Source organism: Myodes glareolus, chromosome 19 (genome assembly GCF_982192425.1).
Source record: "Myodes glareolus chromosome 19, mMyoGla1.1, whole genome shotgun sequence".
Taxonomy (NCBI): Eukaryota; Metazoa; Chordata; class Mammalia; order Rodentia; family Cricetidae; genus Myodes; species Myodes glareolus.
Window position 1 is genome coordinate 21,806,768 of NC_142044.1, and position 23,547 is coordinate 21,830,314.

Below are 23,547 nucleotides of genomic sequence, written 5' to 3' on the forward strand. Positions count from 1 at the left end.
CAGAAATGTTCAGGTTTCCTAACAGCCACCTAAGGAATTACCTTTGACATCCTGCCTTCCCTGTCCCGCCACACCCTGTCTGTCAGAGTCAAGTTCTCTACCATCTGCACAGGGCAACAAAGTCTTCCCCAGTCCTCATTTTAATCCCTCCACCAGCATGGGGTACTCTGACCTTTCAAACTTTCACCTCCAGGAGACACTGATGTCTCCATAGAGACATCTTTACTTCTCTTCTGTCCTTTGATAGCTTGATCTAGAATTTTATTCTCCTGATTTCTTACTCTGTTATCATCTCTTCCTGCACACACACACACACACACACACACACACACACACACACACACCTACCTCTTTAGGAGTCTCACATGGCCTATTGCATTTTCCAATACTTCATGCACATCTCCAAGGTCTGAGGTCACATGACTATCTATGTTTGTGACCCTTATGTCCACACAAAGTAGTCAAGACTTTTGCTTCCAAATGACCTGCTGTTACTGATTTTCTTTAATGGACTGATCCTATATCCTTGTTTCCACCACTTGAGGTTTGCATCTCTGCCTACCAGACGCTACCATCCTGAGGGGCTCTGCTCAGAAGACAGAGCCACCTCCCCTAGAATCAGCTCCCTTGTATTTGAATGTGTCTATGAACTGTTCTCTTATGTGCACGTCGTCTTATTTCTCAGGAACAACTTGCTATGTTTTGTGTTATTTTGCCTTTTCCCTTCCCACAATGTACTAGATTCTCAAAGATCCTGCTGTTTTGTGAGTTACACTTCTAACGTGTTATTTTTAAAGGCTTAAAAGCTGCCTGCCGTTTCTCCTATCCATTCATCTCCAAGGTCTGAGGTCACATGACTACCGCTGTCTGTGGCCGTTACCTCCACACGCATTTCTCCTGAACATACCTGCTATGGTGATACCTAGGTTGCTGCCAGCATTGGCACAACCAATAGGAACAGCACACCAGCATTTTCACGCCACTCTCTAGTGCCAGGCACTGTCCTCAGCCCTCAGCCTCCTGTAAGCCATATGAGGAGTTCTGGTCAGCCTCCATTTTACAGTTCCTGTGTGCACATGTGTGACTTATGTCTAGAAGTTGCTGGAGTGAACTGAATGTTCATAGGGCATTTCTGCCTTTCGTTTAAGTAAGTTGAACTATTTCAATGAGTACACGAAGTTTCCTACAGAGAAGTCCCCATGCCAACACAAAGACCTGGATTATACTCATATAGTGCCTTTCAGAGATGTGGAAATGGGTGGGTAAGAAGGCAAGACGGAGTAAGGGAATGTGAAAATAAGACGTGAGTTGGGAGAGCCAGTGGTGGTGAGGACCCACAAACCAAAGACTCAGACAGCTGCAGTGTCCTCCACTGAACGCTGACCTCCTCCAACCAATCTGTCCCTTTGTGTTCCCTCCTAGGCAACACATGCTCACTCCTGTTCACTGTTGTCCAGGCCCTTTGGCCACACCAACCATCCCATAAGGTTCTCATCTTATCTTCTGCCTTCTCTAGGGAACTCCCAAAGGCAAGGACTGTCTTAGTCTCGACAATTGCGCCTTAGAGACCAATACCAAAACTCTAGGTAGTTGGCACGCAAAATGCCATTGGCTAGTAATGTAGAACAGGTGGATGGATAACTCAATACGTCTATTGAGTTTATTGAAGTAAAAGCTATTGATAAAGCAGTTTTCTATACCTGTGTATGAGCCTGTGCATCCTGTGCCCACATGAGCTCATGTGGACACACACACAAAACAAGAGATTCCTAAGGATTTATGTTGCTCATTTAAGCCTGCTAAAATACAACATTTTAGGTGGGAGAGTGGATTTTGGAGTTAGGCAGAAGAAACATCTGGTCTTTGCACACTTGGGAAAGAACATTGTTCATTTAGGGTCATTTTCCTCATCTATTATTGGGGCTACAGTTACGTATTTCGCATGGTTGTGGTGATGGTTAAGAAACATGGTGTGGCAAAACCTCATGGGGATGCGCTCTTCTAAGGGACTCCGCTCCAGTCCCTCTCCACCTGGTCATGGAGGAGAGCCGGGCTCCTGTCACTGTGTCTCTCTGTGGCTGTACAGTCACCTGCCTCCTGAAGACACACATCCACACATACTACTCCTAAAAGCCTATTAATGTTTTCCCTTTCACTATTCTCCACAGCCCAGCACGTCTTCCAGTTGAGAGCACACATGTACCAAGCCCGGGGCCTCATCGCAGCTGACAGCAATGGACTCTCAGATCCCTTTGCTAAAGTCACATTCCTGTCCCAGTGCCAGACCACAAAGGTAACCAGAGAGCCGCCAGCCTCCTCCCTGCTGCTATATCTGATGCACGGCACAGATACACAGCACAGCCAAGGAAAGAAAGATGAGGCTCCCCCCGCCCGTGGCATCTCCCAGTATGCAGTCTTCCAGACTCAGAACCCAGTGTGGGACAGGAAAGATGGGCACAGAGGTCTATTTTTTTCCCCTTGAGCTACTGTCCTAAAGCAGACAGACAAGTCTTAAAGCTAAGGCAGGGCAGAAAAGAAGAACAGGAAGAGGACCCCATCATGTCCCGGGGCACCTGCAGGAGTGCCAGGCACAGAAAGTAGCGAGGAAATGAGAAAAGAGAAGCCAGCATAGGCAGCCCTCCTGAGACTTAGTCTGTCATTACCTCAGGGGATCTGCTTGGGGTGGATGGGGGAGGCTCTAGCTTTCTGATCAGGAAGTTCTAACCTTTGCACTTAGCCGTGAGGGTGCTTTTCCAAAGCTATGCTTCAACCCCTTTCCCCTGGAGAACACCACTTGGTGACAGGTGCGGTGTCACAGGAGGTGGGCAGATGGTGGCTTCTTCTGCTTCCTTCCCGTCTCACACACCAAGCAGTAGGTTGAAAAAGGGTTCCTCATCAGCACGAGCCCTGCAAGAGGATATCTTACACCAGGTTGCGCCCATCAAAGCCTTGCTAATTCTTTAGCTGTCATCTGGGGAAGGGTAAGATCTCAGAGAGGGAGGGAACAAAGACGTGAGGTCACTTTCTGGTCCATCTACTCAGCAACTGTGTTTCTCCAAAGAGCTCACTAGGTCCCAGTTCTGTCACTCTAACACAGCTGTTCTGAAGAAGGGACAAGCTAAGTATGTAAATGACTGACGAATGGCTGCCATTACATCGCTGATGTCAAGAGGGCACCCATTTTCCCCAAGACAAACCCTCTGGCCCAGCTGATGGATTTGACTCTATTTTGATTTATCACACATAGACCGAGAGCATGACGGGAACCAGCATCACATCCATTTAGCCAGTGCCCGTTGAGTACTGGTTCTTCATGGACTCTAGGAGAAAATGGGTGGGGCAGGCCCACCTCTGCTTAATGCACGATGCAGGCATAGATGTGGTTCTCCAGGCAGACAGGCTGCTTGTACTGTGCCAAGTCCTGTGTGTGTGGTTGTGCAAAGGCCTCCAGGAACCACTTGGAGAGATGGTTCATTCTGTCTCAGAGACAGTGTAGAGAGACCCTGGAAGGAAGGTGTCTCCACCCGTATCTGTTGTCCAATGAAAACAAGAAGGCAGAGGATCATCCTCTTTGCTGATTTTGGAGAGGACGTGCACAGCAGTGGTTGTGCACATAAGGACATGCCCAGCAATGATTATGCACATAGGTCCTGGACAAGGGCCAGGAGGGAGCGCTGCCTGTAAAGCACTTGCCAGGCAAACACGAGGATCTAAGTTCATTGCTAGAATTTCAGTTTAAAAAACTAAGTGTGGTGGTGTGCACTTTCATCCCAGCACTGGGGAGCTGAATGGAGATGGGCAGATGTCTGGGACTCACTGACTAGATAGCCAAGCCCTAGGTCAGTGGGAGTTCTTGTCTCAAAACAAAAACAAAACAAAACAAGAAACAAGATAAATGGCTTCTGAGGAATGAAACCAGAGCTCATCTTCTGGTCTCTAAATACGTGTGCATGCACTTGTACACATGAGCATTCCATGCAAACATGTACACACACACACACACACACACACACACACACAACTGTAGAGTTCTCTTGCCCCAGTCCAAATCCAATATCTTATATTTACTAGACATATGACATTAAGCAGAATTCCCTTTAGGTGTTAGTTTCTTTTTCTGTGGTAGGCATGATAATAACATATACATCTCCCTAATAAAGGAGAGGAAATGAAATGCCAACTGCTTACAACAGCTTCTGCCCAACTGTTCATGATGGCTGCTATTGCAACTGCCATCCCCAAACAAGAGCAGTCTCAGAAGGTGGATCCCAGAGCCGTCCACTCACCTCAACCATGCAATCCTGGGCCCTTTGAAGTGACCCTGGGGGAGTCTGAGCTCGCTCGCTGGCCTACCACATAACAATCCTGTTGGCTTTCATCTCCATACAGCATGCTGGTTTAATTTAGATTCCTATCTCAAAGGCACAGATGGACTTTGTTTATCAAATAATCATCTGGAAGGGAAAATAGGTTCTGCTGAACCCTGGATCTGCTTCTAATTTTGAATCAAGGGTTCAACGTTTGCTAATAATAACTGCTGTCACTTAGTCAAGACTCTCACGTGCCAGACACAACAATAAGTATTTTGTGTACATTGTTTACCAGCCTCACTGTAACTTGGGGACACATGCTCTTCTGTCCCCATCTTGGAGATAAAGGAGTTAAGAGTCACGGATTGTGCAGCTTGGAGACGGTGGGTTAAGAGGGAGACCCAGGTCTTTCCAATTCCGAGGTCACCGTTGCCCAGCCACTCTGTCTTGGTTTTGGGTACAAAGATCCAGGTTTCCTTCTCCTGTCTGGGTTACATCAGATGACCTGGCCTATGACTGGCAGGCCTCCTCCATACTTGTACTTGGAAAAGCTGTCTCTGAGGCCCTGCAAGTCCAGCTGGGCCCAGTGTCCACAGATAGCACCTGTGCGGGCTGGCACCGGTTCCCAGGAGAACTGAGCACACCTGGCGTGCAGAAGAGCCAGCCTCTAAAGGGCAGCGTGCACATCAGTCCCTTAAAGAGTGACCTGACAGTCTGGGTTGTCCAGTCATTGCAGACACTGTGGAGAAACAGGAGTTGAAGGATAAAAGAAAGGGGGAGAAATCCACAGAGAAAGGAATTGAGAGCTCATGAGGAGAGGAGCCAGATATGTGTGAGGGGATGTGACAGGCAGAGAAGGAGGGTGGGGCATCTTAGATGGTAGAGATTGCTAAGCCTAAGGTTCCCAACAGTGAGACCGATGTATATTCCTGAAGACGTGGATGGTTAGGCAAGATCAGCCAGTGTACCAAGACTGTCACTGAGTAGGCATTTAGGGGAGTGTGTGTGTGTTTGTGTGTGTGTGTGTGTGTGTGTGTGTGTAAAATGCTAGACAGGTACTCTACTCCTGAGCCACTTCCCAGTCCTAAATGTTTGCTCACTCATAAGCAAAAATGGACTGAGATGGAGTACATATAGAAAGGGTAGCAAGCATTTACTGAGCACCTACTGTATGCCAGGCAGTGACTATTCCTTACCTCTGACAAGATGGATTTTGGTCTATTTAAAGAAGGGAAACACAGGCTTGGAGAAGTTAACTCATGTAGGCAAGGTGGTCCCAGGGTAGTGAATTAATCCCAGATACTATTTAAAGTTTTTGCTCCTTCTGCTATATTCTGTCCAGGACCCCCGACTAACTGTTCGCAGTGCTAAGTAAGTATTATCCCGAACTTGCAAAAGATGCCTTAAACTCAGTTCAGTGCATGGTTCCTTAAGGAAGCCCCTAAGAAGCAAGGCTAATTGTGGGTAGTTAAAGAAAGATGAGGGAGACTCTTATTTGGGCGAGTCATTTAGCAGTGCTCTACAGTGATCGGGTGATATTTTACACATGGTGGCAACGTGGAGGACAGGTGAGTGCCCCCTTCTCCGTCCATGCAGATGGCCATGAAGCTTCCACTCTTCGGAGGATACAATCTAGAAAACTGTAGGTACGTGAGGAACGAATGAAGAATGAATGCTGGCCTCTGGGGTCTTATTCAACCTTTCCAGCCACGTGGGGAGGAAGTGACTCAAACACCCCTGTCGGGAAGACGCTGTGAGGATGAATTACAGTTTTGACATTACACTGTCAGTCAGGTGCACGCTGCAGAGGGCTCACCTGTCTCTTCCAAAGCAGCACAAAGCACACAAAGCACACAACTTTGCACTGCAACAGGGTCAGCCCTGTTTATCGGTTGGTTGAGCCTTGGTCTTTTTATATCAGAAAAGTCGGATTTTTCAGAAGTGTTTTAAAACCTCATTATATCTGAGACATGAAATAGTCTAAAATAAAAACCCAAGAAGGGAGGCAGACTGCAGGCACACAATACTTTTACGGCTTACATAAAGAGCAATAAAGCTCTTCTTCCGGAACCACAGTGCAAACAATGTAGCTGGAGCTGGCTGGATGTACGACTGAGCAGGTGGTTTTATGGGAGCCTGAGGGTTAGCGCAGGGCAGTTCTCCCTTCCAGCCCTCCTGGATTTGAGAGTGGCAAGTAGGGTACAGCTCTGAGGTGCTGTGGAAATTTCCCCCAGGATCCAGCAGCTGCTGAACACATTCACTTACGAAACCCATTAGATTGCACAGCTTGGAAGAGATCTGTGACCCTGGACTCATTCAGCACAGGCTCCACATACTGGCAGGGCAGTGTCTGCCCAGACGTGGGATCACCTACCCTGCAGACAACTCAGCCTTTTGTCTGTGAAACTGGCCTCTCTCCAAATGCCCAAATAAACAGAGAAGGGAATTCAAATTTAAGTAACATTCTCCCTTTTGAATGTAGGGTAGCCTGGGAAGGAAGCTATGGACCAATTCTAATGAGACCCTGATGGTTCTGGACCAATTCTTCAAGCGATCATTTTTCCTTGATTTTTAGTTTCTCCATCTGTATGATGGGTACAGTCCACTACCAATGTCACTATTTGCTGCCACAGCAACTCCTGTGAAAAAAAGATGTCATGTCAAATGGTGTTGGAAGATTCTGGTCTATTAAAAGTCATCAATGAATATCAACAAAGCTGTAGACTCTACATAAAGTATACGAGATTTGAAAGTCAGAGTTAGGGTCTTTGATGACAAGATTATATTTGATTCCCCCCCCCCATTCTCAGTGGCATGTCAGTGGTATTTACCTGGTGAAAGTGAATGATTCAGATGGAATTTCAGTTCATCATCTGTAGACTCTGGACATGTGAACCTGTTCTTTGGTCTTTAACATGTATGTAAATAACTACCCAGAATGATTGTGAGGTTTGACTGCAGGCACAGTGCTATAGGTAGCACACAATAGCCACTCAATAAAGGGCAGTTGATGCTTTTTTTTTTACCATGGTAAATTAATACTATTTATGCAAGTAGGACATTAATCAGTACTCCACTAGTAAAACATTATCAATACAAAATCTTCCAGACACTGTAAATATGTACCCCCTGGTACTTAATAAACAGTCACCACGGGTCCTCCTTGTCCTTGTCCTCCCAGTTTCTGTTGAACAATTCAGCTAAACGGTTCCCATGTTGTTTCCTTCCAGGTCATTTCCCAGACCCTCTCTCCTACCTGGAATCAGATGCTGCTCTTCAATGAGTTGGTTTTGCATGGCGAGGAGAGGGAGCTGGCGGAGTCCCCGCCCCTCGTGGTGGTGGAACTCTATGACAGTGATGCGGTGGTAAGTGTCACCAGGCAACACCAGCTGCCCCTTCTTCTGAATGCTCTACTGCGTGAACTGACTTGAAGGTCAACAAAGTCCTGACACTGAGCGGTCAGGACACAGCGGTGGCTTTCACCACAGCGCGCTATGATGTGCAGAACCGCGCTGATAATAGTCACTGCTTTGTTTACAGTTTGTTATTTAGAATTCCCTTTATGATATAATCAAAAGTGCATCAAATTAGCAAAATTCAGTCAATGCTCACTTCTATAGGAATGTGATTCTTGCTAAAACCACCCCACAGCTACCACAGTCCCCCCCCCCAAGCTGGTCCCATGTTACTGCTGTTTACAGACCTTCTCCAAGCCCTTTGCAAACAGGTCTGTGTTGCTCTTACCTAGCGGGAGGGAACTACATGGGCATCTTCGTGACTCATCCTTGAGACTGGGCCACTTCTTTTACCTCTCTGCTGCCTGGCCCTGCAACAACACATTCATCATGGCCCTCTTTGGTGATGAACCAAACCTTTCCAAAGACGTTTGTGCTCTGAAACCTCAGGCAACTCCAAAGCTGACTGGTGACTTTAAGTGACTATGACAAGCATTCTTCTCTAAGTGGAGAAGTCTATAACGAATGACAAAGATTTATTTCTTTTCTTTGACATCTCTATCTCCTCAGGAAGCTCAAATCTATAAAGGACAAAAGTTGTTCTGAAAAAATTTTCCAAAGCCTCCTCACTACTGTGCTTTCAAGAGTCCTGAGGTGGGCCAAGGTCAGAGAGGAAACAGGATATGAGATTCACAAGGGACCACGGGGAACATGAAGGTTTTGTCCTGCTCTTCTTGCTCTCTAGAAAGGAGGACATATCTAGGAAGTTTGAGTATCTCCTTTAGAGTCACAGAGAGAGGCAGAGTCAGGACTTGAATGTACAACTCCTGGGTCTACTCTTTCGTATACAGTTGGTGGCTGGGAGCATGGCCTCCCCTTCCTCTACCCCTCCATTGCTGCTGTAAATTGGGGCTGAATGTGTTTAATTTCCCTGTTGAGAATGCAGTGCAGATTTTACCCACAAAGTAAATACGCTTCCACTCTTCTGCCTTGGAATACTCATTCCATCTTAGCTGTCTGTTTTCTATTTGAAAAAGAATCTAACATCTTCGGAGTTTTCTGATACCCTAGCTTGCTAGTTGTTGTACTGCTACCAACTGCTGCCCTATTACTGCTACACTGTTCACCTGTTACCGCTACACTGTCATACTATTACCGCTACACTGTTACACTATTACCGCTACACTGTTACACTATTACCATTACACTGTTAACCTGTTACCGCTACACTGTTACACTATTACCGCTACACTGTTACACTATTACCGTTACACTGTTACACTATTACCGCTACACTGTTACCCTGCTACACTGCTACCCCATTACTCCCCATTTCCGTCCCAGATGCCCACTCAACGATGCCCTTTCCATCACAGAAAAAAAATCAAGCCAGTGCTTTCAAATATAAAAGGAAAAGGGTTGTGTTGGAAAGAAAGACAGCACAGACAGTTTGTGCTTTTCTCCTGGAGAAGTATGGAGAGACACGCATAAGACTGTGTTCATGTCCCCAGGCTGCACCTAGAATGAACCTAAAATATGGCAATCAGATTATTAGACTTGAACTCTTCTGGCCCATTTTTCCTGTCTAGAACTTTCTCTCATTCTCCAGGAGCTTGGGGTCCGTGAGTGTTGACTGGCACTATAAGAAACGCTTTTACATTTGGCAAATTGTTCGCTTGGGTTCATGCTCACTCTAACATTTCCAGGGCTCCTTTGAGTTAACCACACCTTTTAAGAATGATTAGCAAACTGACTGTTGAGCAGAACACTCATTTTATACCAGGCTGTCCTAACTCATCCGTTCTCCCAATGGATGGCAGTTATGCTTGTTCTTAAGTGTGGCTGAGCCAAAGCCTTGCTTCCAGCTCCTTCCCTGGAGGCAGTGCAGGTTCTGGCTTATGAATCCAGAGACAGGATTGTAGTATGGCTGCTGAAACCTGACCTAAAACAGAATAGAAGATGGGCACTGTCCCTGGACTAAGCAGATCATGCCTACCAGCTGTCACCCCGCAGACTCAGTGGGTTCCCAGGCTCGAGGATGCAGTATGAAGAAAGCAGGGCGTCCTACGCATATGAAACATATATTCTCATGATTCCGGAGATAAAGAGCAAAGTAGAGCAGCTTCTATAGCTCCCGCCTCTCCCAGAGGAGCACGGACCTGAGAACTGGCTTGGGGAAGAGGCAGGTGCCGTCAAAGAATTCTTAAAGGAACTCGAAGCCCATACACATACATACTTACACAGGTACTTTCCCCTTTTTACTGCCCTCACTTCAGCATCCTGACCTCAGTCCTCACCATGACAATCAGCATCAATAGTCCATTACTATGGATGGGGCACATAATACAAATGATACATATAAGATTACATTGCTTCTTACAATGTCATGAACAGAGATAAGTGTTTTATTTATGAAACTCAGAAAAACTGAGTGCCTGGCTTAGGTCACAAAGCTAGGAAGGGGCAGATTAGAGACCACAGACTCAGGTTCACTTCTGTCTAAAGCTCACGATCCTGTCCACAGTAGAGACGTAGAATGTCTGTTGTTATCTTAGGTTTTCCTTTTTCCTTCCGGTCTATCATGGTTGATTACTTTAATTAAGTTCTCTATAGAAGGAGTCTTGAAGCAGTGAGGCCCCAGGTTATATCTTCTTAGCATTTCGCTGGGAGCCAGAGAGTACCCTATCCCCCAAGCCTTGGTTGGGCTGGGGAAGAGGTTCTTGGTAGAAGGCAAGAGGGGAAAGCTGATGCTGTCAACTTTTGCTGATGCTGCACTTAGTCAGAACTAAGTAGAGGCCAATTAAAAACTCTTTTCCTCTCTAGGGGAAGCCAGAATATTTGGGTGCCACGGTGGCCGCTCCAGTTGTGACACTGGCTGACCAGGACTATGAACCCCCCAAGCTGTGTTATCACCCCATCTTCTGTGGGAACCTCTCTGGAGGGGACCTTCTTGCTGCGTTTGAGCTGTTTCAGGTAAGGCTCCAGGGCATCTGTACCAGATGTCTTTCGGCACTGGTTGGCCAGAGATGTAGCTCACCTGGATATGTTACTTAGTAAAACAATGCCTGGTCCATCCCTGTTATCCAATGTCTGTGAGTGTCTTCTTCTGGGGGTCTAGAAACTGATATTCAAGAACTTTGATAACACGAGTTATTCCCAGAATTGCTGCACCACAAGCCAGAATGCTAAAATGAAAGACTGGGTTATCAGTGTTTGAGCTATGGCAGAATCCCTCAATCCCATCAAACCATTTAAGGATGTGAAAAGGAAGACATCGGGTACTTGTGGGGGTACTTGCCATGTGCCTGACATTATGGTTGTGGCATCTCTCATCTTTCAATTCCTCTTCTGGACCCTACATCTCTGAGCACCAGGTGCTGATGGCACTTTGCCTCTGGATTATGCCAGACTTTTCTCTTCCCTGCAGGACGCTAGGACAGAATGCCAATGATTGAACAACCTCAACAACAAACACTGTGTGTTAGATATTCTCACAGTTGAGGCTGGATTCCAAAAAGGCACTGATAGATCTGGTATTGGATGGAGGCCGAGGTCCTGATTTATAGATGACTGCATTCTCATTGTGCCCTCGTGTGACAGGAAGAATAATGTTCTTCCTTTGTTCTCTTATTATAATCCTCACACTCATGAGGATTCTCTATGGATGAACCTCCAAATGTCATCATAGTGGGGTTACAATCCAAACTTGACATTGGATTAATAGCATCTTCTATAGGAAAACTTGATTTTCTAAAAATCCTAATTCAAAATAAAATGAAACTCAACTCACTTGATAAGGAAACTGAAAGACACACATTCCTAGCACATGCAGCATGAATGAGCGTGATGGTGTGTGGTGGGACTAGATCCCATGGGGATGAACCTCACAGGCATTCCTAACACATACAGCATGAAGAGTGGGGGACTGAATCCCATGCGGATGAATCTCAGAACTATCACTTATTATAATGTGGCTTTTTCTGATTAAAAATGTAGGATATTTTCAATTTGCCCAAGTTGTCTTGTACAGAGCAGTCCATGCATATTATTTAATTATTAATAATATTTCTGTGCTATAGGATATTAAAACAAGATCTTTGGTCTCAACTATTGACTTTAGAAATTGAAATGGATAAGAAGGCAAAATGTGGTCAGCGTGGCAGATCAGAATCTAGACTCCATGTAGACAGATTTCTAATCAAAATGGAGGGCTAGACAGTGTTAATTATTTTTTAATTTTACTTAATTTTTTTAAAAAAACTACTTTTTTCTCCTTTTGCATGTCAAATCCATTTTCCACTCCTTCCCCTCCTCCTGTTCCTTCCACCTTCCATCTCCCCACCACAATTCCATTCAACATCCACTCCTCAGAGAGAGTAAGGCTTTCCATGGGGAGTCAACATTTGAACACTTCCTTAAGTGTCTTTCAGCCACTTGAGATCCTTCTGTTGAGAATTCTCTGTTTAAAAGTTCTGTACCCCATTTTTAAATTGGTGAAGATCTTCTCCCAGTCAGAAGGTAGCCTTTTTGTCTTACTGACAGTGTCCTTTGCTTTACAGAAGCTTCTCAGTTTCAGGAGGTCCCATTTATTCATTGATTCTCTTATTGTCTGTGCTACTGGGGTTCTACCTAGGAAGTGGTCTCCTGTGCCTATGTCTTGTAGACTACTTCCCACTTTCTCTTCTATCAGGTTCAAAGTGGTCAGATTAATGTTGAGGTCTTTAATCCATTTGGACTGAATTTTTGTGCATGGTGATAGATATGGATCTACTTTCATTCTTCTACAGGTTGACATCCAGTTATGCCAGCACCATTTGTTAAAGATGCTTTCCTTCTTCCATTGTATACTTTTAGCTTCCTTGTCGAAAATCAGGTGTTCATAGGTTTGTGGGTTAATATCCGAGTCTTCTATTCGATTCCATTGGTCAACATCTCTGTTCTTATGCCAATACCAAGCTGTTTTCAATACTGTAGCTCTGTAATAGAGTTTGAAGTCAGGGATGGTAATGCCTCCAGAAGTTCCTTTATTATATAAGATTGTTTTGGCTATCCTGGGCTTTTTGTTTTTCCATATAAAGTTGATTATTGTTCTCTCAATGTCTGTGAAGAATTTTGATGGGATTTTGATGGGGATTGCATTGAATCTATAGATTGCTTTTGGTAGAATTGCCATTTTTACTATGTTGATTCTCCCAATCCAAGAGCAAGGGAGGTCTTTCCATTTTCTGATATCCTCCTCAATTTCTTTCTTCAAAGACTTAAATTGGGTTATTTGATATTTTGGTATCTGATTTCTTGAGTTCTTTATATTTTTGGAGATCAGTCCTTTGTCTGATGTGGGGTTGGTGAAGATTTTTTCCCATTCAGTAGGCTGCCTTTTTGTATTATTGACTGTGTCCTTTGCTTTATAGAAGCTTCTCAGTTTCAGGATATACCATTTATTTATTGTTGCTCTCAGTATCTGTGCTACTGGGTTGTATTTAGGAAGTGGTCTCCTGTTCCCATGCATTGAAGACTACTTCCCACTTTCTCTTTTATCAGGATCAGTGTGTTTGGATTTATATTGAGATCTTTAACCCATTTGGACTTGAGTTTTGTGCAGGGGAATAGGTATGGATCTATTTGCATTCTTCTACATGTTGACATCCAGTTATGCTAGCACCATTTGTTGAAGATTTTTTTCTATTATTTAATTTTAGCTTCTTTGTAAAAAAAAATCAGGTGTTCATAGGTATGTGGATTAATACTCGGGTCTTCATTGGTCAACTTGTCTGTTTTTATACCAATACCAAGCTGTTTTCTCTATAATAGAGCTTGATGTCAGGCACAGTGATGCCTCTAAAAGTTTCTTTTTTATACAAAATTGTTTTGGCTATCCTTGGTTTTTGTTTTCCATATGAAGTTGAATATTGGTCTTTTGAGGTCTGTAAGGAATAGTGTTGGGATTTTGATGAGGATTGCATCAAATTTGTAGGTTGTTTTTAGTAGTATTGCAATTTTTATTATGTTGATCCTACCTATCCAAGAGCATGGGAGGTCTTTCCATTTTCTAATATCTTCTTCAATTTATTTCTTCAAAGATGCAGAGTTCTTGTCAAACAGGTCTTTCACCTGTTTGGTTAGTGTTACCCCAAGATATTTTATGCTATTTGTGGCTGTTGTGAAGGTGATATTTCTCTGATTTCTTTCTGAGCTTTAAAAACGTGTACTCCACAAAATTGGAAAATGTAAAAGAAATGAACAATTTTCTATATAGGTACCATATACCAAGATTAAATCAAGACCTGGCCAACAATTTAAATAGAACTATAACCTACAAAGAAACAGAAGCTGTAATCAAAACTTTCCCAACCAAAAAAGCCCAGAGTCCAATGGTTTTAGCACAGAATTCTACCAGAAATTCAAAGAAGAGCTAATATCTATAGTCTTCAAATTGTTCCACATAATAGAAACAGAAAGAATATTGTCAAACTCTTTCTATGAGACTACAGTCACCCTGATACCAAAACCACACAAAGACTCAACCAAGAAAGAGAAATTACAGACCAATCTCCCTCATGAACATTGATGCAAAAATACTCAATAAAATATTGGCAAACCGAATCCAAGAACACATCAAAAAATCATCCACCATGATCAGGTTGGCTTTATTCCAGTGATGCAGGGATGGTTCAGCTTACAAAAATCTATCAACATAACCCATTATATAAATAAACTGAAAGAAAAAACCATATGATCATCTCATTAGATGCTGAAAAAGCATTTAACAAAATCCAACACCTCTTCATGATAAAGAGCTCAAAGAGATCAGGGATAAAAGAAACCTATCTAAACATAATAAAAGCAACATACAGCATGCCAACAGCCAACATCAAATTAAATGGAGAGAAACTCAAAACCATCCCGCTAAAATTAAGAACAAGACAAGGCTATCCACTCTTTCCATATCTATTCAATATAGTTCTTAAAGTTCTAGCTAGAGCAATAAGGCACCAAAAGGAGATCAAGGGGATACAAATTGGAAAGGAAGAAGTCAAACTTTCACTATTAGCAGATGATATGATAGTATATAAAAGTGACCCCCAAAATTCTACCAGAGAACTCCTACAGCTGATAAACACCTTCAGTGATGTGGCAGGATACAAGATCAACTCAAAACACTCAGTAGCCTTCCTATATCCAAATGATAAAGAAGCTGAGACTGTTAATTATTAAGGAGAGAGATTTAGGTTAGATGTACTTGCATTCAAACCCAAATTCTCTTTCTATCTCTAGCCTGGAAGTTATAATCGGCTCCAATGATGCATTCTTAAATCAATCAGTCAGAGACTTTGTCGCTTGAGTCACCCAGGGAAAACCTTTCTATGAAAAGAATGGCAGCTTTGGCAAGTGAACTCTGCTAGGGAAACTGAGTATGGATAAGCAGGAGTGCTGTGTTGGGAATGCAAGGACTGGCTTCATTCGGCTCATGCAGTTGAAGTCCAGCAGGGTAGGAAAGCAGAACTAGAAAGCCAAACACTAGGTTCTAGGATGTTAGGGCAATAAAACAAGTGGTCTCCAGCAAAACCATATGTAGCCGGATAGCTGTGTGCCTCCCAGAAGTGTAGGTGTCAGAACGGAGGGCAGCCTTCCAAACCAGTCCTTTCTCGGAGGAGAGTCGGGAGCTGTCAGCAGGCTGATACCAAACAATACTGGCTCTGCCATAATTGCTCTTCCCACTTCTAGAGGAAGTCTTTGTTTCCCGTTCCTCTATAATAGCACATCAATTGACAGCTTCCTTTCCCCAGAGCCAGCCAGGCTTCAGACTTGGCGCCTCCAGGAAAGCGTTTCCCACGTCTTCTTGGAACTTCAGTCCCTTCAAATCTAATGAGTGGGGAAATTTAACAATTGTTTCCTATTACATAGTCTAATAAGACTTTTGTTGGCACTAGAGTTTTTGTGTGCATATGTGTATAGGTTGTTTTGTGTATGTGTGCACATATTTGTGAGCATCCACATCTGTATGTGGGTGTGCAAGAGCATGTACACATGTATACGTGAAGCCCTAAGGTGGATGTCAGATGGTTTCCCCAATATCATATTCCTTTCTTTCTTTCTTTCTTTCTTTCTTTCTTTCTTTCTTTCTTTCTTTCTTTCTTTCTTTCTTTCTTTCTTCCTTCCTTCCTTCCTTCCTTCCTTCCTTCCTTCCTTCCTTCCTTCCTTTCATTTTTTGAGACTGGGTTGTTCACTGAACCTGTAGCTAATTCAGATAGAGTAGCTGTCCATCAAACTCCAGGGATACTCTTATCCTCCACTCCCCAGCTCTGGGGTGACAGGCACGCCCCAATTTTTTTAGTGGATGCTGGAAGTCAAACCCAGGTCCTCACGCTTGCATGGCAGGCACCTTACTGGCTGTATCATCTCACCTGGCTCTGTTTTAACTAACTTATTTTAAATGTTCTTATTTTATCTAGCCACACAAAGTTTCCTTTAAACAAACAAAGCTGCATCCAGTTTCTTTCTACTAGATTAGGGGACCACTGAGAGCTGTGATGACTGACTTGATCTGATTCGACATACCACACACGAGAATGCCGGCTTCTAGGTTAGCTGAGTCTAGGCAGCTGCTCTTCCCAGCTCCCAGCTGCCTTTGTAAGAGCTCCTGGCCCAAGTCTCCAAGTCTCCCCAGAAGCCTTTTAATAAGGGGCTAAACAAATTGTCCCCTAAAAATGACCCGAAGGCTCTGCCATTTGGCCACCATGGTCCTCCCCACCTCCTCTCTCAGAACTGGGCACACTAATGAAACACCTGCTGCTTCCCAGCAGGTGATCTAGACAGGAGCATCATCAGAGGCAAGCTTAGGGATGCCATCCATCAGGGTTTCTTTTGGACTTCTCATTTGATCACTTGTTCAAAAAGCGATTTGGTCATCAGGTGACTATCTCAGCAGGTGGCGCTCAGACAGGCCGAGCACACTGGCACTGGAAATGCCTTCACTTGTCACAGCTGCTACCTCTTTGTGCCCGTGGATGACTGACTTTCACTTCCCTGCTTCCCGTGCTGGCACCCCCCCCCCACCCCGACTCAGGAGTTGGTGGCAAGGCTCTTCTGTGTCTTCATCAGATCCATTGTGTCCATCAGCCACCCACGACAACTGCCCCGCTCTCTTCTGGTCCTAGTTCATCCCTGGCTGTTAGCCCAGTCCCTCTGGCTGAAGTACTCAAAGCCAACATAATTCTACACATGGTACCTACGCCCATAACCTGGCCAGCTCCGTAGCTGCTCCCATACCTGATTGACATCTTTGCTGTTCTTTGGTCTCTTCTAGCTCTCATGTCAATCATCCTCCTGCTTGCATCATTCTCCAGTTCCTTCCAGGACATGAGTTGATCATGCTCTCTCCTCTTCTGCATCTTCAGCCGCTCGCTGCTCCTTACCTATGAGACTATTCGCCAAATTTTTTTTTTTAACATCAGTTCCTCCAAATGCAGGGAACAGAGTTTGAGAAGTGTTTCTTGGGACATTCCTCTGGGGAATTTGAAATACCTGCTGCCGTAAAAAGGCTCTCTGAAGAACATTTTAAGACATCTTTCTCAAAACATAGTATTTCCAAATGTAACCACAAAACCATTTTGGTTTTATTATAATGGCTAACATTCTATGAAGAAAAGAATCTAGACCGTATATGTATATCAAATTCTCGATCTGACTTTTAAGCTTTCTCAAAAGTTGTTCTTGAACTACTTTCTCGGGGTCACATGTTGGTTGGTCCTACGTACCCTGCAGCCACTGCGGGCTCTTGATGCCCACCCACTGCAGACTCCTGCATCTCACAGATTTATTCTTCTTCTCTTAGGCATGCTGAGACAACTCATTAACTCGTTCTGAAATGCCTCTCCACTCTGCCCACCTCCACTCCTGCAGAGCCATTTGCTGGTTTATAAGAATCAACAAGATTCCAGAAAGTTCCCCTGTTCTGTTTCAGATGTTCTCTCCTGCCCCCCCCCCGCCCTTTGCCTCTTGGTCTATCCAATGCGTGCACACTGCTTGTAAGTAACTGAAACATCCCTTGCCTTCTTTGGCACTGTGTCGGTTTGTCGAAGACAAGGATCACTTTACTCGTGGACTCATACGTTCAAACATGCATTTATTCAGTGTCTACTATGTGTGGGTGTGTTCCCGAGGAATGTTCCCAAGCAGACAAAACACAGATCTTGCTGCCATTATCTGTCTACCATGCTTTTCAAATTCCAACAGTGCTCGCTTGTCTTGCTGCTGCGTGAGTTCACTACGCATTCCAAGAAAGGGCCCTTTCTATCTAATTCCAGCACCCCCTGAAGTTGTTCGGTGTGCAGTGTATAGACCTATGTGGCAGGTCTGCTTTCCTAAATCCTGTTACTTCTCAGGAAGCTTTCACTTAGCATCATGCGAGCTTCGTGTGGATTTTTCATTGTTTTCAGTCTTTGTCTTTTGGTATAGAACAAGGAAAAGCTATTGCCCCTGCCTTTCACTTAAGTCCTACTGGCTTGAACAAAATAAGAGTCTCCTCCTTCATGCTTTCTGCTCAGTCAGTCATCTCCACTAGGGGCCTAAACTACGGGAACTGATTCACCTTACATAGCATCTCTGTGGGTTCTTTATGCTCTAAAGTTATCAATTAGTGATCTAATGATCTGAATTTTTGTAGAAGTCATTTATTTCTCCTGAAATAAGATAGTGACAGGTCCGGAGAACAAAAAGGAAGATTCTAGCATAGGGTTAAGACTTTCCAGAACACTCTGCTCAGGCCCTGGGAGACTTCATCGTCAGCTTCACCACAGACTCTTGCCTCCTCTGGTGGCTAACATGTCAGCACAGTGATGATATTGTTCTCACATTTCCTTTCTGAGAAGCATGATCTGCCGCAATGTCACTATGTGATTGTGGTGTGTGTCTAGCTGGGACACACACACACACACACACACACACACACTTGCTGTTTGGACTCAGGCCCAATATATTTCCTCTGAGATCTTTTTGTTCGCCAGGGTTGGTGACAATTTCCCTCTGTGTTTTGAAGAGTCTAGTCCACCTCTGGGCTTCTCTTCTCCGGGACATGCGTATTATTCTTATTATTGCTCCTTGAAAAGATGAGCACTCACCAAGGGTTTCTGGTGGCTACATGTGTGCTCACAGAATTTCCATTTCTTCCTTTTTACCTTAGCTTTCAATTCTTTCCTGACATCCTTCACTGTGTCGTGTTTTTGGGCAGCATAAGTATTGCTACTGCGGAGTTTGTGTCTGATGACGACACTACCCAAGTCCCCTGGACTCTGTTTCTGTGGTTATTGCTTCTCTCGACAACTGACTACATTGTCCGGTCTCCTTACCTACTATGTTTTACTGCACAATGGACGTTGTACATAACAGTATGCAGTGAAACCGGAGCCCAAGCTGTTAACATTTCCCTCTAGAGAACTTAGCTTTTCTTTTTTTTCTTTTTTCCTTTTAATTTTCTGAGTTATTTTGAAGCCGCCAGTGCCTCACCTTGCCCAGCTTTGGAACTGATGTAATTAGGGCAACAGTGAATGAAGACCTGTCAGACACATGCAGAGAAAAGCCAGGACTGGGTGGGACATGTATCAACACTGTGAGGAGCACCCCCTAGCAGATCGGGCTCGAGGGGGAGTCGGTGGACTATCCCGCAACTTGACTTTTCTCTCTGAGGGAGTAAAACTTAATTCTCTGGGGCTGGCAAGGAGGCCAAACTTAACTCTCTAGGGTCAGAAAAAACAGGAACACACACACACACACACACACACACACACACACACACACACGTGCACACACAATTTTAGGATCTTTCTCTATTCTTTCTCATTTCTCTCTCACTTCTTTTCTTACCTCCATCCAGATGTCTTCCTTCTAACTGACTTTATTTTTTCCTTTACCTACCACAGCAAAATCTTTCAGGAAGTATAAAAATTACAGTGTGGTTACATTTTATTTTGTTAAGTGAATGATTACAGCAAATATAAGTAAAAAACATGTTTTCTGTATCCCTTGCATGATTACACATTTTACATACTACAGGTGAAAAACAAGTTGTCCCATTAACCTACATGCATTCATACCCAAGTGACTTGTTATAGATTAACAGAGTAAGCAAGCAAGGTATTTTTCTCAGTCAGTTCTTTTGTTGATAGACTGCATTTTGAGGTTACAAAGAAGCAGTTATTTTATTGTTTATCTCAAAATGTAATCTTAGGTGAAATCTTAGAAGCATCACAAGCCTAAACTTTTATATGTGAAAAAGAACTAAGTCATCTTTAATTTAAAACCTCAGGTTGCATATCCATTCACCAACAGGAAGCTAAGGGTACAAGGAATTAATCATCACCTTTGATCACCTACCCATCCTGTCAAGAAAGGCACATCAGCTGATAATAACAGGGCCACTTGGTTCTTGTTCCCTGACCTTAATGAGTCCCTCATTCAACTGTACCTTCCTAAACTTTAGATTGTTTCCCTGTTCTTTTTTTTTAACCTCAAGTCCATTAGCAAAAACATCTTAACCTAACCTTAAGTCATATTTAAAGTTTTGTTTCAGCTACGAAGTACACCAAAACCTGTGAACACATCTCCCAACATTAAGATTAAAAGTTGAGCTAAGTTAACTTCTGGGAAACAGTTGTTTATATTAACCACTAACCTAAGCTACAGTTTACACAAACTCTCAGCTAGAGAAACTAGCCGTGTGACATTTTATTGTTCTTATTTTCTTTCCTCTGCAGCCCCTGTTTTATCAGTGCGGGGCAGGGGAGCAACACTTTAAACAGCTTAAGAGGAAATAAATTAATTATATATAATAATTATATATATATAATTATATAAATTAAATTTATTATAAATCATCTTTATAATAATCCACAGGTCAAAATGCCCAGGATAATGGGATATTTCCAAGAGATAGTCACATTCTATTAAGGACAGCCGGGATCTCCCCATACCTGTTCACACCATGCCAGATATCAGAGAAAAATAGCAGCTGCAAAGATGCAAAGGCACAGAAGTGGCTAGAGACATTCTGGGGGCTGAGGCTCTGGGGTCTTGCCTACCTGAGATTCTCCCATAAGTGCCTTGGATGCTGATGGGCTGATCCCCTGAAGTCAGTTGCCACCTGCTGCTCCTCTGATATGACCACGGGTAACCACACACTCTAATGGAGGCACAATAGCAGCCTAGGAAGCCAGTGTGTTTGTTGCAAACTGCTGAGTGAGGATGTAGGTGAGCTAATCTTAGTAGGGTTCTATGTAGTGAGCAGACGCGAGGACTAAACTCTGTTGGTTCTAGGAGGAGGAAGCTGTGTCTGGTACTTTGTTCATACACAGTTGGCGTCTACACTCAGATCAGAGAAGGCCTTGACATTCTCATGAGCCTAAGGCATTGGAATCCTTGCCACAGTGGTGGTCGTGCCAGCAATACACACTCACTCAGGACTTCATGCACCCTACACAGCAGCAATCCAGAACCAAGTCTATCCAACTAGAGACAGCTTAAAGTTGAGCCTTGGTCTTTGCAGGGCCAATGCAGCTTGCCCTCCCTCCTAGGGAACTCTCTGTGTCAGAAAGCATGTCAGTGCTGGACAAGCCTTTCCGCACCTCCGCACAGTGACTCTGTGACTTAGAGAGCATTGTCCCCGATTCACCAGAGATGGGACTGAGAGTCAGAGATCCAAAGTCACTTTGCCCAGCTCCTACAGCTAGAGAGCTCAAGCCTGGTCCTTCATCGCTGTGCTGAGGAGGAGGAGAATCAGTTGAAGGCTAGAAGATGAATGGAGGGAGATGGAGGAAGGCTTCTGAACATCTGTGATTATCCAGATGTGCAGGGCCCGGATTTGGGCCATGCATGGTCCTGAGCTCTCATTTTTGTGCCGGGGACCCACTGGCCTCACCTTTGCCCTAGTGTTGCAGCCAGACCTTTTTGAGTTTCTCGTGGATATTAGAGCAACTTGTCCTTCACAACAAATCACTCCAGTCGTCCCAGCATTGAGTTATTTCACCTTCATTTTCATTTGGACTCATTTTCCCAGGGCCCCATGTGCTGGGCAAGTGCACACCATGTCTACAGGTCATGCTGACCCATTTATAATTATGAAGAAACTTAACCTTGACTGTCAGCCTTTCCGTCTCCACCGTACTATGGGATCTCTTACGAGCTGAGGGTCAATACTTAGGCTCATAAATGCATGTCTTTTTGGAGGATTGATGAAGCTGACATCTCAGTGCTCCTGGGATACGGAAACACACTTCGCTTTTTAAAAAGAATTTTTAAAATATGCCTTTAAAAAAAGATTTCATTTTTAGTTTATGTGTATGAGTGTTTATCTGCATTCATGTACATGCACATGTGTGCTTGCTTGGTGGTTATGGAGGCCAGAAGAAGGCATTCAGTCCCCTGAAACTGGAGTTACACAGAGTTGTAAGTTCCCTCACGAGTGGCAGGATCCCAAGTTGGGTCCTCTGCGAGAGAAGCAAGTGCCTTTAACTGCTGAACCATCTCTGCAGCCCACACACGAGGCCTTTACAAAAGCATATCCAATAATGTTCTTAGAGCCTGGGGAGAGTTAGAGAGGGGCGGAGGAAAGATGACTAATGCTTTCAGTGGGTGGGAGGGATAATTCCTAATATCCTGGAGCAGTAGGACAAACATGACCAGCAGAAATGGAGGGTTTGGAATACCCAACCCCTACACACAAAGAAATGTGACAAGTACGCCAAGTGCCCCCATCTGATCATTCCACATTATTTTAAAAAGCTATTATACTTTATACATTTAAATATGCAGAGTTATTATATATCAAATTAAAATAGAATACAAAGCATGTCCACAGACAGCTCCTCACCCACCACAATCTCAGCTGTTTTTGTTCTATTCCTTATGTTCGGTGTAGGGCTACCATTACGTAAGGACGCTTTCATACGCATACACAGGGTGCCCTCCATTTCCCCCTGCGCCCCTCCCCAGGATCCTCTTTGTTCACCTAGACAGTCTCCCTTCTACTTTCAAGTCTTACATACACACAGGATTTTACATAACTATATAAACTCAAAGAAATACAAATGAGAGAAAGAAAGCACACAATGTCTGTCTTTGTGCCTCTTAGTCTTGCATGGCTCTGTGAAGTCCGAGAAGCTGCTGGCCTCCTGGGTGAGGCCGTGCTAGCAGACAGCATCACTCACCTTGGCCCACCAGGCAGCTGGGTACTTGTCCTCCCCGTGCCAGCTTCCTTTTCTGGCTCAATCTGCAGCTTCATTATCTCCAGTCTATTTGGTATTTGTAGCGTCTGCTTGTCTTTTGTCGGGCTTTCGTGTAATGAGCTTAACCACATCTGCTGTGGCCAACTAGAACATGACCGCCACAGTGAAATGGGGGGTGCTTGCATGCTGCCGGTTTTGATGAGCAATCAGACAGTTTCTGGCAGATAGAGCTAATGTCTCAGTCATCTAGTAAACACTTGTCAAGCAGCCACTGCATGTGTGGTACTGCTTGAGGGTTTGGAGAATGAGAGGAAGGAAGGAAGGACAGATGTCCTCTTGGCCAAGCTCTGTAGACTTTGCGGGCAAACAAGAGTTGCACAAAGGTGAGTCACAGACTCCAAAGCACAGCATGTGATCCTGGAGGCCCGAAGTGTTGGCCAGTGCAGGGCCTGAGACTCAGTGAAGGAAAGTGACTTGTACAGGGTCACTCACAAAAGTCCGCTTTCTGCACTTGGTCACCTGATTCCCACATTTGCTGTGCCTATGGAGAAGACGCAATGTAGT

General features: G+C 44.2%; 1 protein-coding gene across 4 annotated transcripts in view; it reads left to right on the forward strand.

Annotated features, from left to right (window-relative positions):
- Fer1l6 (fer-1 like family member 6) overlaps nucleotides 1-23,547 on the forward strand; it is a 154,169-nt gene that overhangs the window by 89,333 nt on the left and 41,289 nt on the right. For all 4 annotated transcript variants that reach the window (XM_085678956.2, XM_085678958.2, XM_048457343.3 and 1 more), the window contains 3 exons: nucleotides 2,169-2,293; nucleotides 7,541-7,675; nucleotides 10,589-10,738. In XM_085678956.2, the coding sequence (XP_085535082.2) occupies nucleotides 2,169-2,293; nucleotides 7,541-7,675; nucleotides 10,589-10,738 (410 nt within the window). The remainder of the gene's footprint in view (nucleotides 1-2,168; nucleotides 2,294-7,540; nucleotides 7,676-10,588; nucleotides 10,739-23,547) is intronic.